The following is an 18,856-nucleotide window of genomic DNA, read 5'->3' as shown; positions in this document are numbered from 1 at the left end:
TAACAACAAAAGCCTTGTTTCGACAGCCCTATAACTCCAGTGAGGAAGATGATTATTTAGCAAGTAAATTTTTTGAGAGTTGCAAGCACTTTGGCAGCACCTTCTCATGAATGCGTCAAGAGAGTGCAACCGTGAATGGAAGATGGGACCAAGCTGCACTCCCATACCGCTCCTAAATGGCCAGAGTGAAAAAACAGTAATAATCTTTTGACATGGTCTGTCCAAACTGGGCCTGAAGTGTGTTTTCTCCATTCCAAGTAAACAAGTCAATGCCGTGGTCATTACCAAAGCAATGAGGCCTCACTCCAATAAGACTATTTTCTATACCGTGCTTACTTTACATTAAAATAACAGCAAACACAGCCCGACAGCCGGAACAATCTCCGTCCTTGCCAATTGAGAACATATCATATGTTAAAGCTTCATATATAATAAAATGCAAGTGAATCCTAGTCTCTACCATCAATCGATCTTAATTGATGATTAACCAAGGTTGAACAACCTTAATTAAACCTCAACCAAATTCATCAATATTCATCAACTTCGACTGGATGGTGGAGACCAATCTTCACCTGCAGTTTATATGTGAAGCCTTCATATACAATGAAACAACCATGGCCAGAGGACATCAAAGATCAAACTACCAGCTTCAACCTTCAGCAAGAATCTAAAACAAAACCAAAAATCAAACTAGGCTGGATGCCAGAACCGAAATAATAATGTAGTTCAATTTTTGAGCCCACAAATTAGTCATAATTTACATCATCACTGTACACGCTTCTGGTCTACATTCACCATGTCAAAGGACAACCAATTTCCTTTTTTTTTTTCCTTTCTGAACAGTAGAGGACAGACATCCAATAGCAAACAAACTCAAAACTGAGAAAAACCTACAGTTAAATAATCTGAACAAGACCTTTTTTTCATGACCATCACGGCCACATTCTGGAACTGCCCATTAATGAGAAACATATTTGCATGGTGGTTTGAGATGCATTCCTAGACTGCCAAAAAAACACATTAAAAAAAATATCAGTTAAGTAAACAGAACATTCAAAATTTTGGAAGAAAGAGCTTATCTAAAGTTTTCTTGAGACCAGGTATCACAAATATCACGAGAATTTAGAGACATAAACCATTTTCAAACATCTGATAAATTAAAGGGCTTTAAAAGACCAAGTTAAATAATACTGGGCTTCCAATAATTTTATAAAATTCCATGAGAATCAACCAGCTCAAACTGGCAAGTCAGGCTTTCAGGCCCGACCTTTCACTAGTTTGGCGGCCCATCAGATTTTGTAGCAAATGACACAAAGATTATCCTATTTTGACTGAATAATGACCTAAATTGAAGATTTTAGAGAAACTTCTCGAAATAAGAGAGAATTTCAGAGAAGTCGCACATAAAAGGAAGAACCCTGATGCTTTTTCTTAGTAATTAAAAGCCCCTTTCACCCCCTCCAAGCTTTCTCCCATTGATAACCTGCAAACAAGTAACATTAGTTTCTAATTCAGGTATGAGTGTACAACTAAGAACATCAACTCATGAATATATTCCTAAAGTAAACACGCTCATCAGCAACTTAAATGTAACTTTAACAGTACAAGAAAAATTATTATTTTTGATAAAGCAGTTGCGGAATCAGATAGATAGAACCACTGCTCTAGGCAGGTATAGTGATGAAAAGACAGAATCCTTTACATGGTGTATACCGAGATTTTCTCTAAGACTTAACACACCAGGAAACCCTCTAAGACTTTAATACACCAAGAAAGAGGTTTGGCATGGAGCTAAATTTTGGACTGACATGAAACTTGAGAGAGAATAGGTTTAGAATGGGTTTTTAGCAAGTTTAAATTGAACAATGAATAAAAAAACAAACTCCAGCTACGAAAGAAGATTAAACTTTGTGCTTAAATCCTTGGTATTAACCCAAACCAAAGAATTTCCAACTTGCAATCTAAGAGAGGAATCAATTTACTTTTACTCTGAAAGTTGGAGTTGCCTTGCGAATAAAAACACACTGATGAATAAGAATAAATGAAGGAAAACTAAAGCTAATAATGTAATTCTAATTTTCTTAAAGGAAACATGGTGAGCATGTTGAGAGTTGAGAGTACCATAGCTTGAATTAGAAGACACCAAAAATGGGCAATTTGCAACAAGATATCTCTAGTAAACTGAACAGGAGGCAACATACTCTTGTTGGTGTGAAAATTTAATATACAGATATGGATATGGACCATAGTTAAGGGAACCGCGAGGGTAGGGTGATGATCCTGCCTCGGAACCTCAATCCCACTATTCCTGTAAGTGAACTTGTAGGGACCCCAGTTTTTCGACTTTGGGATCTCGCTCTCAAAAAAAAGGGACTATGTTCCATCCAACAGTGGAATCCAGTTTCATTTCAAAATAGATCTCCGCTCCCCTCAACCATGGTACATTAAAATCTTGGGTTCTATGTTTGTGGGATCTACTTTCATTAACGAATAATTCCAAGTTAGAGATTTCCATTATCCCAAGTTCCCATTATTTAGGAATCATAAGTTCCATGATGGTAAAATCCAATCCCTTTTTCGCATAGCACGAAGTTATATTATTTTAGATTCTTAATTTGATCTAGACATAGTCTAGAGTGACCCATTGTTACAGTGCAGATCGGGACGATCTCCGAATGGAGATCGCTTAGATCTAAACCACAAACTCATTTTTTTAAGAGTGATAGAGTGTGGGGACAATCAAATTCTGATCTGAGGCCAGATCTACTCAGAAGTGAGCAGATTTGCTCTCAGATCAGTGGCGAGCCAGCATTGATCCAAAAGCACGAAAGATTGAATAAAAAACGAATAAAATCATAAATCTAAAAAAAATAACTGAAAAATGGGAGAAAAAGAGGATGAGGAAAATACCTAGCTGAGCCAGTTGGTGTCTACAATTGCCCCTCTTTGGCCCTCCTTGTCCTCGAGGGACAGATGAGTGGCAAAGAAGTAGACACTGCAGACATTTTAAATTTCGTCCTAATGTTTCGTAGTCAGAGGGCACACCAACTATCCCTCCAAGACATTGCACTCCCCGCTCACCCACCTAGGGCATTTTCATCTTAGGGTTTTCGGCGTGAGATGTTCTGGTGATTTACGCAAGCTTGGAACTCAAGTTCGATTTTCTAGCCATGCCACTTAATTTTAGGGGTTTTCATAATTTTAAATCTTTAAACCTGCCATTTTCCTTAATTTTCTTTAGGGTTTCCTAAGGTTTCAAAGGCTTTACCCAATGGGAAAATGTTTCTCGGTCAAATCTGAAAAGAGAGATGTGGCGGCGATGCAGTAATCATCATGTACGGGTGTCCAAGCTCCTTCATTTTGAAAGACATTTTAGAAATTTTGAAAATAGGGAGAGATTTGAGATAAAACCCATAACTTGGACAGGTCACGATTTTAACAAAGAAATTAAAGTTTTTTTTTTTTAAACACAAGACATATAATGAAATTTTGAAATGAGAAAGATATTTTGAAAAACAAATGTTTAGTTAGCAGCTTTTACTCCTGCAACCATATAGCCCTCTAAGTAGTTTAATGTCATGCAACGATGGACAGATACACCCGACCATTTACGTCATACGAGGCTAGACAGATACACCCGACCTTTTATGTCATACGGGGCTGGACATTTTCTGAATACACCCAACCTTTCACGTCATACGTTGTTAAACGGATACACTCGACTTTTTACATCATACTGGGCTAGATGTTTTTTTAATACACCCGACCTAACGTCATATGGGATTAGACGTACACCCAACCTTTTATGTCATACGGGGCTAGACATTTTGAACTGAAATGTGGCTGGCAGTTTAGACTCGTGCCACTAAGGACCATTTTCCAATGAGCATTTTTTTTTTGAATTTTTTGAATGAAAAATTTTTTCATTATTGGTTGGCAATTTAGGCTCATGCCACCGAGGAGCATTTTCTAAACCTTTGTTTTTTTTTTTTTAATGACGAGGTTTCTCATTTGAAATTGGTTAGCAGTTTAGGCTCGTGCCACCAAGGAGCATTTTTTTAAAAGAAAAGTTTTTAAAGGAAATTTTCAATATTTTTTTTTTATTATAAATGTGGGTCTTACAGTTTAACCTCTTGTGATCCCTTTGGTGGACCCTCATATGAGCTTGTCGGGTCCGTGCTGGGATCTTCGAGATGAAGAATCATCGAGTGTTCCTTTATCTTCCACCCTCAGCTCTTCGCCTTAAGATCATGTAGGAATTCGATCATCTTTCCCTTTGCCAAGTAGCATGGAGGCTCTAATATCAGTTATCCTTTGATTTCCCTTGCCCCAAGTTGGCATCCAAAGTCTCTTTGACGACGGTTGCTGAATTTCCGTTGAACTTTTCCTTTAAACTGTTCCACTCGAACTTTGATATTGGGACTAAGAATTAGTATCCTAATCCCTCAATCTTTTGGTTGGGAGGATCAGCTCATCAGGTTTTCCCCATTAATGGGATAATTTATGTTATTCATTAGGCGTTAATGCCTTTTGAAGTATGAGGCGTGAATGCCCCATTTGGTTATTGCAAGGGATGAGTGATCACTCCACTCCTTTTCGATTATCTTTTTCATTAAAGATTTTGTGTTGCTCTTCGGAGGTTAACTCCGTATTAGACTCCTTCTCAGTACTTGAGTTCGGGTGAGACTCTCACACAAGAAGAGTGATTGAATTAAGACTTGATGGCCTTATGGCATGTTGGGAGTTAACAATAAAGGCTCAATTTCATCAATTGCCCTTGTTATGTTTCCAATATCAAATATGGGTGCCCCCATTGAGTGATTTGATGGAACTGCATCTGCAGAGTCTTCTGAATCAACAATGATTTGTTCATCATTAAATGAGGTCTCTTGATCTTGGGGTGCCCCAATATTCGAGATTGTGCTCATGTTGTTAACGACTTCTAGAGAGCCTGCATCTTGAGGAAGTAACATGGTTGGATTTTCAATATCCAGCTCTTCATCCCAGATTGGTGGATCATTCAAGAAATCTTGCGAAGGTGGTTCGAGAGGTCCCCTTAGAATTTTTAAGTCATCTTTCCTTAGTGCTTCTGGTTCTCGAAGTGATAAGTTTTCTTCAAAAATTTGTTATGTTATTTACTCTTGAATAACCATCCTCGAACTACCCTTGTCTCCATGATTCCAAGAATCACTAGTTTTGGAGCCTTGACCAAGCTTATGCTCAGGTTCATCTCAGATCCCTTGTGAGTTTAATTCACCATCCCACATGTGTGGGTCATCTTCTATCACATTCCTTTGGAATGACAAGTTACAAGGATTGTCAATGGGAGTGAATTCCCTTGGTGTGGAAGTTTGCATCCTCCATATGGTAGAGTAAGTTTTAGACTCTTCTCGTGGCTGGTGTCGTTTTTCTCGATCAAGTTCACCTCTCCTTCTTGAGAGGGTTCTTCAGCAATCGAGTCCTCATTCCCTTCTCCTTCTTGTAGAGGGTCAATTATCATTAGGTTATGAAAGACTCTGGCTTCATCATCCATGGCTCGCTCATGTCACAATACTCTTTCAAACATAACATCAAACAAGTAGGGGATCACCCCATTGCTGAAGAAAGTGACATATTCTGAAGTCATGTTCTCTAATGCCATGCCTACCTTCACAGATTCAACAAGTGGAGTTTCAGTGATTCGCATAGCGGCCTCTTTGAATCTTGTTATAAAGTCCAAAGGAGATGCACTCGATTTTTGTTTGCACCAAGGGTGACAGGTCTTGGCCCTGCCCCACAATAGCAGGAGGAAAACTGCCTGAACATTTCGTCAGGAGTTGCTTGAGGGTTATCCTTCATGAATTTCCGGTGAAGCATCAGGGGCTCTCCTAATAAGCTATGCGAGAACATGACCTTAAGTTGGTTGGGTAGGTCTCGCAGTGTATGGGCTATTAACAAATAGGCGTTGATGTGTACCCCAGAAAATTTGTTTTTGAATTGTGGCATCACAAAACCTACTGGTAAATCTTCTAAGTGTCCTAGAGTTTCTTGTACATAGGCTTTAGGAGCTGCAAAATCTCTTATTCCCATTCTCTCTAAATAGTCTTGAAGGCGTTCCATGTTGGTGAATTGGGCCGTTGGTATAACGGTGGCCTGACTTGGTTGTATGGCCTATTGGACATGGATTTGCGGTGTGTGGCATGTATAAACTGGCTACTGGGCCCATGTAGCAGGTTGCTCAAGGATTGAGCCTGGGGAGTGGGAGTGTGTTGAACTTTGTGTCCTGCTTGTCGATCTATAGACTCAACCGAGTTGAATTGGCCAAAGTTGACCCGTCGTTCAAAGTTTGCACTACATGGCTACGCAAGAAGGCCTGCAGGAAAGGATCACCATTTGATTGGAATGAACGACTCAAGCTGCTATGATGACTAGACCTCTGACCTTGGGCAGTGAGGTCTGCCTGTCCTTGACCTTGACTGGATGATCTAACCCTAGGGTTAGAATATTCCCTTGCCCTAGAGTTGGAGTGAAAGAGTGAAGGATGGCCATAAATACTGCCAGATGGAGTCTGCCCTCGAGGTAGTCCTGGGCTTGAGCAATGACTAGAATTAGACCCCTGGCCCCTACTGGGTTAGATTGGTAGGCTAGGATCCCTAGGGTTATCCTGGTTTGAGTTGACAGGTTGGACATGGCGTATAGCTTGAGCTTCTGATCTATCCTGTCTGCATTGACTATGCTGGTGTACCCTCGATTCAGCAAGTCTTGAAAGAATGCATGCACTTTAGGATTGTCTTGATACCGGGTTAGGTCAAAACCCTGACCTATACTGGTGCTGGGTTGCTTGAATAGACTTTCCCTAGCTGTGTGTGAACGCACTATGCTGGGCTACTAATTGAACATCAAGGTTAACCCGACTGGGATTGGCTGACTCAGAGATCTGGGCCGAGGCCTTACTCTTGGTGTGTCGATTATATTTGAGGCTAACCCCCATGTCTTGTAGGATTGCCCCTGGCCTAACTCCTTGATTGTTCAGGGTATTAAGGACTATTAATCTACTGGCTCATGGCTTCTAAATGATGGCTCTGAGGGCAGCTTGGAGTGTTAGGTATGGTTCCATGTAGGTTGAGACTCGGCTCTCTTACACGAATATTATGGATCTGTGAGGGAGTACTATGACGGTGCCTCTCAGACTAACTAGGTTCCTTGGATCTAAACTGAGCTGGAGTCATAGGATTGGACCTTGCTCTACTTTGATCCTAGACCATGACTCCTATACTTGTGGGAGATTAGAAAGGTTGGACCTAGCTTGGGATTGGACCTAGAATGGCTTTGACTTGAACCTAATTGGAGCTAGTTGGACTAAGACTCGAACCTAGCTAGATCTCAACTAGATACAAATTAAAATGAGGCCTAGACAGAGGGTGAGGCTTGTTTGGACTTACGAATAGACTTGAAGTCGAAACCTGGTTTGGACTTGATACAAGAGTCGAGCTTAAATGGGCATGAGCCTTGCCCTAGACCTAGAAAGACCTGGGTCATGATCTGATGGACTTAGGTTTGAACCCTAAACTAAGGTGAACCTAGTCTAGGTCTAGGGACAACTCTGAATCTAGACCTAAGCTAGGACCAGACTGGATGGATCTTGTTAGCCTCAATGGGTTTAGGTTCGAACCCTAAACTAAAATGGACCTAGTCTAGTCCTTGAGGCAATTATATATCTAGACCTAGGTTGAGATCTAGTCTAGATGGGTATGAGTTTTGGCTCGAGCCGAGAGGGCCTAGGTTCAAACCTGAGTAGGCTGGGTACAAGCCTGGGCTTGGACCTAGAAGTCCTAGATTTCAGACGGGGTGTTGAACCGGATTGGATCTAAGTTAGATTGGCCACGAACCTTAGCTCAAACCAAGAGGGAGCCTGGGTCCAGACCTGGTTGTGAACCTGGTTCGGACTTGGGCTAGGCTGGGTATAAGCCTAGACTCGGACCCAGAAGGATTCAAGTTCAAACCGGGTGTGGACCCGGACCGAGATCTAAAACTAATCAACCTGGATAAGCAAGCAATGCACTCAAAAACTTTGCCCTAGATTTTAGGGGAAGGCTAGGTCGGAGTGGGCTCTTTACTATTGAAAGGCGGCTAGGTTGAGTCAGTCCCCACATAGGTCCTAGCCACCTGTTAAAGGAATCAACCAAGTCCAACTATGTGTGGAGCTGCTTTGAGGCTAAGGATTACGGAGCGTCGCTTATAGTTAAAGTTACACGAATCCCAATCACCTCGACTCTCAAGGCTAGGTTCCCCTCACGATGTTAATGCCGGATTTTGGGGGTTTTGAAAAATATTTGATGGTTTTTAGGTTTCCCCAGTCTGTTGTGTGCAATAGTGTGCAATGAAGCACGCAAGTGAAAAGAAGGCACACAGGCAAACACACAATGAAAGAAATCTGAGCACTAGGCACAAATCGTGCCGAGTGAAGTGCGGAGGTTGACCGACCGAGAGCACAGTGAAGATGCGAGGGTAAGCAACCCCTAAGGAAGTATGTGGTCAAGAGAGTTGCAACATAGCACAATCTGTGGTTAGTTGAGTGTACCCCGAGTCGAGGGTGACACGATTAGGGCACAGTTGGAGAGAGGGTGTAGGTGACCCTTAAAAAAAAAAATTTCTTTTTTTTACCCCTTTTTTCTCTTTTTAATGAACAAAGAGAGAAGTGGCAAATGCTGAATTACAAGAAAAGAAAAAAAAAATACATTTTTTTTTCTTTTTAAAGAGGAAGATGCCTTAAAGGTGATTTTTTTTCAAGTGAAGATTCCTTTCTTCTTCTTCTTTTATGTTTTAATTCTTTGCTGGAAAAATGAAATGGCTTTAAGAAGCAAATTTTGTAACAAAAGTGATTTTCTATTGTTTCTTTTTGTTTTTTAAACCAAAATAAGCCTTAAATTTCTTTTCTTTTTCCTTTTTTTTTGCTTGCAAAACAAATTTTCTTTTTGAGAATGTGAAAGGCCTTAAAATTGCTTCTTCTTTTTTTGAAAGCAAGATGGTCTCAAAAGATTTTTTGTTTTTTGAAACAAATAGGCATAAAAAAGTGCTGTTTTTTCTTTTTTTCTTTTAGGAAAGTGATTTTTTTTAAAATGGAAATGGATAAAGGTGAAATTTATTTATTTATTTTGTGGATAAGAAAGATGGCCTTACACACCCACTTTGTTTTTGTTAAGATAGAATGACCTTAAAAAAGAACAAAACAATTCTTTCACAACAATGATATATTTATTTTGAAACAAAGATGCCTTAAATAGTTCTTTTTTTTTTCTCTTGAAACAAAGAGGCCTAAAAAAGTTTTTCTTTTAGCAAAACAATTTTTTTTTATTTTTAAAAAGGCCTTAAAAGATTTTTTTTTTTTTTGGGAAGACAAGAGACTTGAAAAATAAAATAAAAGAGATTTTCTCTAGGAAAGAAAATTGTCAGTTCTCTTTTCTTTTTTTTTTTTTTTACGGCGAAAATTCCCTAGAATGATTTTTTCTCGAAAACAAAAAAAAACAAAAAGACCCTAATTTGGGAACAAATTGAATGAGTACCCCTCTTTTCTAATTATTGTTACTCCAAATATGAGAAATTTGACTTGATTTAAAACTCGAGTACAACACAAGTAATATGCACGATCAGCCATGGATAACAAAGAACATTAAAGGAGAAAGTAAGAAACATTGCTTTGAACGTAATAACAGAGACTGCTAAGAATTAATTCCAAAAGAAATCTTAATCTCTTAACCAAAAGCTCTATCTCTTAACAAGATAAAGAAAAACCAAAGCGTTATTTATGGAGTAATTCCAAAAGAAAGTTCTTGATTCAAAAAAATATTCCAAAAGAAAGCTCCATCTCTTAGCCAAAAGCTCTTATCTCTTAACCAGATAAAGAAAAACTAACAAACAACAAGGAGACCTGAGTGCAAAACGCGTAGAAGGTGTTTCTATAAATTATTAACTTTTTTTTTTTTTATGAGGAAAGAAAATAAGATAACAACAAGTTAAAAAAAAAAAAACAGGAACCTAAAGTAATACCAAAAGAAAATATTTACATGCTCCTCCCAAAAGAAAATATTTACATGCTCCTCTCTCTGTGTGTATATTTCTCTTCTCCATAAAAAAATAAAATAATCACAAAAGTTCAAAGGAGATGAAAATAACAGAGAAACATTGAGATCTGAGGATTTCCAGCAAAAAGGAAAAAACATAACACTAGAAAATTACTAGGAACAAAAGACCTAAGCTCGTAAAAACATTTGAGGGTATAGAGATAAGTACAATAAGATGCCAAGAGAGTGAAAATAGAGAAGTTAGAAAGACAGTAAAGAGAGAGAATTCTAATAAAGCGAAAAAAAAAGAAGCTACAGAGCCTTTCGTCCAGGGAACTTCGAGCCCCAAAATTTTTATTTTTATTTTTACTTTCTTATTTTTTTATTTATTTCTTTATTTTATCAAAAAAAAAGTGCCTTGAAAAGGAGATCTAGGACTTTTGTTTTTTTTTTTGGCTCTATATTTTTTCATGCAGATCTAGCTTGAAATGCCCCACTGTGAGCACCAAACTATTTACAGTGCAGATCGAGACGATCTCCGAATGGGGATCGCTCAGATCTAAACCACAAACTCATTTTTTTAAGAGTGATAGAGAGTAGGGGCAATCAAATTCTAATTTGAGGCTAGATCTATTCAGAAGTGAGTAGATTTCTTCTCAAATGGCAGAGCCAATATTGATCCAAAAGCACGAAAGATTGAATGAAAAACGAATAAAATCATAAATCTAACAAAAATAACTGAAAATAAGGGAAAAAAGGATGATGAAAATACCTAGCCGGGCCAATTGGTCCGAGACATCCGAGGCTTCGAGGCCTCGTCTGTATTAGAACCAAGGCGTTTACACCGTGTGTCCTCTATTGTTCTCTCTTCAAACTTGACCAAATCTTGGCTTGGTTGAACTAGAGTTTTGTTGATCTAGGCTAAAAGTTGGTTTCAGGGGGCTAGGGCTTCAAAGTTGCTTCTCTAGATCTAAGGTTGCTCTCTAGCTCTCTCTGATTTCTTAACTCACCCGTTCTCTGATTTTCCCAGCTTTTTTCTCCCTCTCCCAAAATGGTCGCCCAAATATCTTTTTAAAGATTGAAAAAAGCGTGTAAACGGATAAGTACCAAAAACCACCAAATTTGCTAGATCACAAGATGGGGACCATGGACTATGGTGGTCTATGGTTTAGGGGTCTACTGAAATAGAGTGATCCTAGGGGTTCAAGAAAACCATGGAATTTACCATTTTCAAAATGGGGTGTCTACGCCCATTGTGTTATTAAGTTATATTGTGTAAGCAATCCCTCTTAGTTGTGAGAATATATATTTCATTTAAAATCCTATATTTATGATGTCTTATTGTTTTAGATTCTTAAATCACAATGATGAATCCATAGATATTCTTTGATTTTTTCTTCTATTTCAAATAAGCCATGAGATGAAAATATATGCTTTCATTTCAAGCTTTAAAATTTACAAGAAGGTTCTTTTACATCAGAGAGAGAGAGAGAAAGAGAAAGAGAGAGAGAGAGAGAGAGAGAGAGAGAGAGTAGTTCATCTTGTCCTCTGGCCCCTTTGGAGAGCCAGCCTTTGAAAAACAATGGCAGTCGAGAAAACTACATTCGAAGAAGATGACCCTTGAGTGGTAGGATTCTGGGTTGTCGGGGACTTAGAGGGAATGGTGCATGCCAACCTTGTGACATGGCCTGAAGATGTAGTGGGAGGGACAGGCCTTGGTAATGGAGCACTCTAACAAGTCTCATCATCAGCATCAAGGGGATCGCTTAATGCTTCTAATGCCCCAACATCATCCTTGAGGTAGTCATCATCAGGATGAAAATCCCATCCCTTGTACTTCTCTGCATTGTCTAAACACAGTCTACCTAACAACCTGTCACTGTAAGTGAACATAAACCAATGACTCAGGGTGTTAAAGCATTTAAAATATTCCGCTTAGCATTGTGAATATAACTATACGCACTGCAACACCTCTTAGTACATGACGAGTTGACACTCTGAGACAACACCTTAACACCTAGTGAATATAATTCAAGAACCCCCACCACCATATAGATCCCACTACAAAATAGTTGCCATTGTTCCTCTGTCGGAAATGGAAGCCGGGAATGAGAAGACTCCTTCATTACTTACAAAATCAATGATATGCTATTGTATTCTTCCCCTCTTATTCTCGTCTGTGCACAGCCTCTTAAGCACAGCAAGATAAGACATTGATACTTTTTTATTATGGTGGGGCTTTAGCCTCTTCTCCCCACCAGGAGTTAGCATAGTTAACCATTCCCGAGAGTGATGCTTAGGACTTAAAAAATATGCCAAACAATGTAATAGAAGATTAGTCCGAAGCCATCGATCAACAACTAATGCACATTTTGGTACAAAATAGGATCATCATAGAGGGCCACTGCAATTTCACCCAGCATCGTGTCCATGCGCTCATATGCACCCTCTATCACAGCCATATTAGTGTCAACAAACTTCATCATCTTCCATATTGGCCTGGTAAATAGCAATATTCTTTTGTTTGTTGACCAAAAATTTTCATCCATAATTACACGACGTACCTCAGTATGATCTGTATCTCCTACGGCCTGCCTGAGACCCTCCCACCCTTCGCTTAAAAACCAAGGATGTCAAAGGAACCCTCACTTCCATGAGACAGCTTAACATTACATAATGGAACCCAAATCTTGTCTTCTTAACATTGAGGACTTCAAGATTTGAAGAAAAAACCTAGATATATATAGACAACTAGTGTGATTACGAATATATTGTACCACTTTCTTGGCATCATGGTAGTGACTCCGCACAAAACTAAAAGCTGGTTTCTTCTTATCTTTATCAACAATGTCTTTCATGAGGAGGCTCAGAATGTGTGTTAAGCTTCCTGACCAAAAAATGTGGCGATGGCGGCATTGGACAATTGTCCCTGCACCTCTAGAATTTACAGCATTATCAGTAACAACTTGAAGGACATTGTAGGGTCCAATGGAGTCTATGGCCTTCAAAAGAATATCAGTGCTGGTTTGACTAGTCTTCTCGATGGAAGAGCAATCATGTTCATTGAGGAACAATGCCTCTCCCCTCGAAACTGCTAAAACATTAATTTTTTTTATAAGGTTAACTGTAATTGCTAAAGCATTGATCAAAGACTCATTTTTTAAAATATTTAAAATATAATATAGTTTTTGAACTATTTGCAAAGAGATGTTAGAGAACTTTCTGAGCAGCTGTCTTGACGCCAACGATGTGTCGGACACCACCAATACCTTCCATGTCAGTGTGACTCTGTGTTTAGGTACTAGAGAATTTCGGCCTTATGGATTCAACTTCAAGCACATTGACTAGGAAGATTGGATGGCAGTTTCATGCAGCAATCTCTTCCATATTTGAGAATAATATGATCAAACTAGAACAACATGATATTAGGTCAATAGAGAGGTTGGACTGGCAAATAGATGTATCCAAAAAGTAGCAATGTTGCTCTAAATGCACACTGCATTCTTCTCCAATTTAGTAATACCATCCGTTTTAGTCCCAACAGATCATGAACAACCAGTTACAAACAAAAGAAATGGAAAAAATAGAAAGATAAAGCATGACTTCTGTTGAGTTTTGCGGCACCTACCTTCCCAGAGTGTGACAACTTTCTAGTTTCCTTTCAATCATTTGGTCATAAAAAGCAAGTCAGCAAGATTTCTTTTGTTTTGCCTTTCGATAGTCAATGAGGCCACATTGCAGTATAATAATCATGAAAAAATCTCTTGATCATGTGAACCACTGACCAAACCTAGAATACCAAATTTACAACCCAAAACCAAATAGAATATGGAACTCCAAAAAAGTAACACATTAGAGAACAGAATTAAAGCTTTCGTAGAATCAAATTTCTCACTTGTGCATGCAATACTTGTACTCTTGACTCCGTACATAATCAATCTCCCCTTCTTCTAGCTGATAAGACAAAAAAAGAGAAATATAAGAACGCTTTAATTAATAGTGATATATAGTGCAGTTTATTTTCTAGAGGTCCAAATTTCTCACCGGGTCACCTGCATATATGAACTCATAACAATCTGGAGAGAGGCATCGCAATACACAGTTTTCTTTAGCTATCATAGAGGACTTACAATTCCAACCCCATAAACCGCTTTTCAACAGCCAATGATAACACATAGTCAGGACATACGCTATCGGAGAAATAGTTCATAAGAAACTAAAACTGCAAGGTACAAAGATATCAAAGAACAACTAATGGCATAAATATCTCAGCTGCTCTACTGTTCTAACAAACTCTATAATTAAAAAGGTATTATTCCAAGTTTCAAACCATCCAATATTTATCCCAACATACGCAAATCCATGCATAAGAATCCCAAATCTGAGTTTGGACTGCTGGAAAAAATTATGCAGCAAGGTGCAAGCTCTGTTACTATTAGGAATATAAAAATGAGTATTGCATAAAATTGGTTAGGAAACACAATTCAACTCTCTCTCTCTCTCTCTCTCTCTCTCTCTCATGCACATACACTCGAAGCACCTTTCAATATCTGCATAGCAAGCGTCTGTTTTCTCTTTGATCTCATAATCCTGCAAATTTCACCATCAAAATGTACACAAACACTCAATATTTTGCATTGTAAAACAAAAACATGGAGAACCCAACATCACTGATATTAATTTATCTCTCTAAAATATGAATTTCTATCTTAATGGTTGCAAAACATATATCATATGATGGAAAAGAAATAGTTAGAGAAATACCAAAAAGAAAATATAAGACAAAGTCTAAGAATTATTAAGCAAAAGAAATGGATTGTTACTTGTACCCATGTTCTTGCTATCTGCAATGATATTTATCCTATTACCACCCAAACCATGGGTGGGCATGTCAAGAACACAAACCAGCTAGAAGTTCCAAACACAGCCATGGTTGCAGATAGCAAAAACATGGGTTACAAATAGAAATCTCCAGAAGGAAAGTTAAATAATAGTGAGCATCGCTCGAGTTTGGGCCTTCTAGCCAAAATAGAGTGGATTAATTTTCAATACAAATGCAAATAAGTACACCTATAATTTAACAGAAACACCCAAGATTCAGATAAATTGCACCAAAAGTTTTTTCTAAAATCTGTTTCTGTAAACCCAGAAGATTCATTTTTAGACCAAATCATGATCCATCTCAACTCAATACTCCCGAAATCCCCGTAAAATTCAATGTAATAAAAAAAATTTGGGATTCTACTCACTGAGACAGGCCGACGAGATGATTTAGCTGATGCCGTCATGGCAAAAACACAGAGACATACTGAAATTGCACAGAAAACAAAGCCTGGATTTAGGTTTGGGGCATATTTTCCCATGTTTTTGTCTCGAATTGCAGAAAGTATCAGTGCAGTAAAGCTTTGCAGAATGACCCTGGAAACGGTGCCCGGTATTACAGAGAAACGCTAGATCTTTGGCAAAGAACAAAAAAAATTGGAGTACGGCTTAAATTCCAGTACAACGAGCAACTCCCGGTGAACCGGTGGCTGTTAATTTACCGGTCTACCGTCTGCACGATAAGCGGGACCGGAGGATCCTTCGAAACCGGGATCGGTAGGTGGCCGCTGGATCCCTCTAAAGCGGATGGGTGTGATGGGAAACTGGGATTAGAGGGGTGGTCATCCACCCACCAATCCCAATCGTCGGATCGCCTGTTCCGAACAATCTAAATAAGCCATTCAGAAAAGGAAAAGTGTTTTATGAGTGGTCTTGTCTCTTCAAGGTATTTATCTTTAAGATAGCCGCTGTGTAAGGTGCCTGGGGTCAAATCACATACGAATAGGACCAGAAAGATCTTAAAAAACACCTTAAAGTTCAAAGTTTTTTATATATATATTTATGATGTGTTCGGCTTAGATGATGAATCTCAAAAATCTATCTTTAAAGTCCATAATAGAGGGGCGGCAAGTGTATAAATGAGTCAGCTAACTCATAGAAACACATCCTTCAAAAAAAAAAAAAAAAAAATTATTTAAAGAAAAAAAACAAAACAAATATTAAATTGGGACTTTTGGCGTGAAGACTTAAGCATAATCTAAGCAAATATTAGATGGGCCTGTAAAAATAATATAAAATGGGGGTTTCAAGTGGGGAGCTGAGTTAGGCAATTTGTGGATCGACAATCCAGATAAAAAAATCATCAAGTTTTAAAATACTTCTCAAACCTATACCCTACGGTTCGAGTTGGCTAGTTGAGTCGGCGACCTGGGTTGGCTAATTCGGCCAATTTAACAAAAAAAAAAAAAAGTATGTAAACAATATATAAAACGTTCAAAGTTTTGGAACTTTAAATCATTTCAAAAGAATGTTTATATGATAAAATATTTTAGAAAAATTATATACATATCCGTTATAGTTTCTATTAATACGGCTCTACCAAATAGTTTCCGTTATTACCACTGTATCCATTTTTTTCATGTTAATACGGAAATTTTAAAAAAAATATAGTTTTGCCTTTTTTTTTTTTTTTGTGTTGAACAACCGAATTCAAACTAGATTCGGGGCCAATTTTGGTTTTTGAATAATCAAAAATTTAAAATTTTCTTCAAAAACGATAAATTTTTTTCTCTCTTGTGGGTTTGCATATCCACTCTCTACATTACATGGATAAAAATGGTTTTTTTTTTAAACTCTATCTCTCCCTTTCACCGAGCGTCTTTTTTTTTTATAAGTTTATAATCGTTCAGATTTCTCCTAAATTTAGAGGCTCAAGCTAACTGTTCTCCTTTATTTTATCGGATAACCATGACTTCGTTTATAATCCTTGATAACCATGACTTCAAAGAGGTAAAGAGAGAATACACTACAAAATTTCTTCTAATCTCATAATCTCTAAGAATTTTTCTAAATTTAAGAAGTAGAGAGAGAATACATCATAAGATTTCTCCAAATCTCATAATCTCTAAGATTTCTCCTAAATGTAGGGCCTCAAACGAGTTGTTTCCCTTTGATTTTATCAGATAACTCAAGAACCAAAAATTAAAATACTTTGAATTCGGTTGTTGGGTAAAGTCGTTTTTTTTTAAATTTCCCTTTTGACATGGACTCGATGATAATAACTAAGACTATTCGGTAGAACCATAATAATGGAAACTATTTTTTAATACAATTTTAAATCCCATTCCCGAGTTAGGGATAAGATCATATTAGCCGCATGCCGGTCCTAATTCATTTTTTGTGGTTCCAACTCAAATTACCGACTTTTCAAACACTGATTAAACCCCAAAGAAGTATACGTATACCTGTGACATTTTTAGTAATACGATCATCACTCAATCTATTGATTGGACGGTGATGAAGGTCCTGAATTCATGTCCGTATTAGAGGAACCCACTTTGGTCCGTCACAAAACACACAAACAATTTTTGGGATAGTTAAAATAAGGGCATAAGATGAATCCTATTATTCACTTACCATGGCGATCCATTGTTGGCATTTGGTGATATAGCGTTGAGAATCTTGAGTTACATTTATGCCATTGTTTGCGACAGGGTTGAGATGCAACATTTTTACATGTTAGATACATGATTGTAGAATGGGTGTGCTTTATATAAGGTTGCAACCTTAAACAATCAAACTAAGGTGCACTTCAAATTTCATCATGAAATGTAATTTTCGTATCGAAAATTCTTAGGATGGTGCGATAATCTATTTTAATCTTTTACTTTTAATTTTCCAAAATGGTTCAAATCGAGTAGACCTATAAAAGCATGAAAATCTTGAAAATAAATCGTCTAGATAATACGTTGTAAGATATACTATTTTTAAAACCTGAATCTCTTCTTTTCTCCATATTTATACATCTCGACGTTGAGATGATCAATTAGATTCTTTTTACATTTTAAAGTGTCAACTTTCCTTTTATGCACCCACCATCTAAAACGGCTCAACATTATAGGAACAACTTTTTGTTTATATGTTTTCTTCATCCTTAGCTTTTCATCACATTGAAATGCATGTTTTAGTTTTCATCTTGTGGGAGGATCCATTGGACCCTAGTGGCTTACAGAGATTTATTTATTTCTTTATGCATAGGAATATTTATTTATTTATTTATTTATAGAAGTCAAGAGAGAAACTTCTTTTTTTAAATGAGTCAAGAAAGGAACTTGTAATTTAAAGAAAAAAAAAACTAAAATAGGAGAATGCTTTTTAGATAGTGATATGCTTGTATGAGACCATAACTCAATTGAATCACAGATTCATATATGATTACTTGTATGCCCAACATAAAAACCTTTTCTATATTTTCAGTGATCGAAACTAGGTATGATGTCCAAATTTCTAGTGACCACACACATCACGCACACTATTTCTTCATAGGAAAATTGTTGTATGTGTTGGGGGGCGCATTTCTACATATGCTTCTCCCAAGGCATTAAAACCAATAGTCTACATGTTTTGTTTCTTTTTTTATTTTTAAAATTTATTTATCTTTACATATTCATGATCTCCATATAGAGATTATATATTCCATAAATTTACTTCCTAAATCTATCTCAAAAATGATTTTTAAGAGGGGACCCATTTCTACATCTGAGTTGTAGGACTCCTATTTTCTCTCTTGACTCCTATATAGAGAAAGAAGTTCTCTTAAAAATGATTTCCAAGAGGCGACTCATTTCTAAATTTAGTCGTTAAAATCATCAGGGTCATGACTCGCTACTCTCAAGTCCGAGAGGTGAGTTTCTTATTCTCTGTTGTCACTTATATCTTCCATGCAGTTTAGTGAGTCAACTCGAATCTCCCCTGCAACTACTTTGACTTGGAAC

General features: G+C 37.6%; 1 protein-coding gene across 5 annotated transcripts; it reads right to left on the bottom strand.

Annotated features, from left to right (window-relative positions):
* Window positions 1-700: 700 nt before the first annotated feature.
* LOC18443984 (uncharacterized) lies at window positions 701-15,721 on the bottom strand. Of its 5 annotated transcripts, none has more exons than XR_016051199.1 (7): window positions 15,290-15,721; window positions 14,581-14,630; window positions 14,085-14,190; window positions 13,936-13,994; window positions 13,669-13,830; window positions 1,404-1,483; window positions 701-1,004 (listed from the first exon to the last, which is right to left on the bottom strand). XR_016051199.1 is itself a non-coding variant. In XM_020673360.2 (7 exons), exons 1-6 carry the CDS (start codon window positions 15,401-15,403, stop codon window positions 1,432-1,434), a joined length of 411 nt encoding a protein of 136 aa, XP_020529019.1. In that variant the 5' UTR covers window positions 15,404-15,721; the 3' UTR covers window positions 701-1,004; window positions 1,404-1,431. The 5 variants fall into 5 exon arrangements, 4 of the variants coding, with proteins under 4 accessions (XP_020529019.1, XP_088716924.1, XP_011626981.1 ...); XM_020673360.2 differs by having other exon boundaries at window positions 13,669-13,698; XM_088860798.1 differs by having other exon boundaries at window positions 701-999; window positions 13,669-13,698.
* Window positions 15,722-18,856: the final 3,135 nt, after the last annotated feature.

Source organism: Amborella trichopoda, chromosome 3, assembly GCF_054954075.1.
Source record: "Amborella trichopoda isolate Santa Cruz 75 chromosome 3, AtrichopodaSantaCruz75HAP2 v2.0, whole genome shotgun sequence".
Classification (NCBI taxonomy): domain Eukaryota; kingdom Viridiplantae; phylum Streptophyta; class Magnoliopsida; order Amborellales; family Amborellaceae; genus Amborella; species Amborella trichopoda.
Note: the sequence above shows the minus strand (reverse complement) of the source record. Positions and strands in the feature narration are given on the sequence as shown.

Coding starts and splice junctions, on each gene's coding strand:
- LOC18443984 (XM_020673360.2), bottom strand. CDS start 15,403: ATGGGAAAATATGCCCCAAACCTAAATCCAGGCTTTGTTTTCTGTGCA. Junction 14,631..15,289: donor CATCTCGTCGGCCTGTCTCA/GTGAGTAGAATC, acceptor TGAAATTTGCAG/GATTATGAGATCAAAGAGAA. Junction 13,995..14,084: donor TCATATATGCAGGTGACCCG/GTGAGAAATTTG, acceptor TTGTCTTATCAG/CTAGAAGAAGGGGAGATTGA.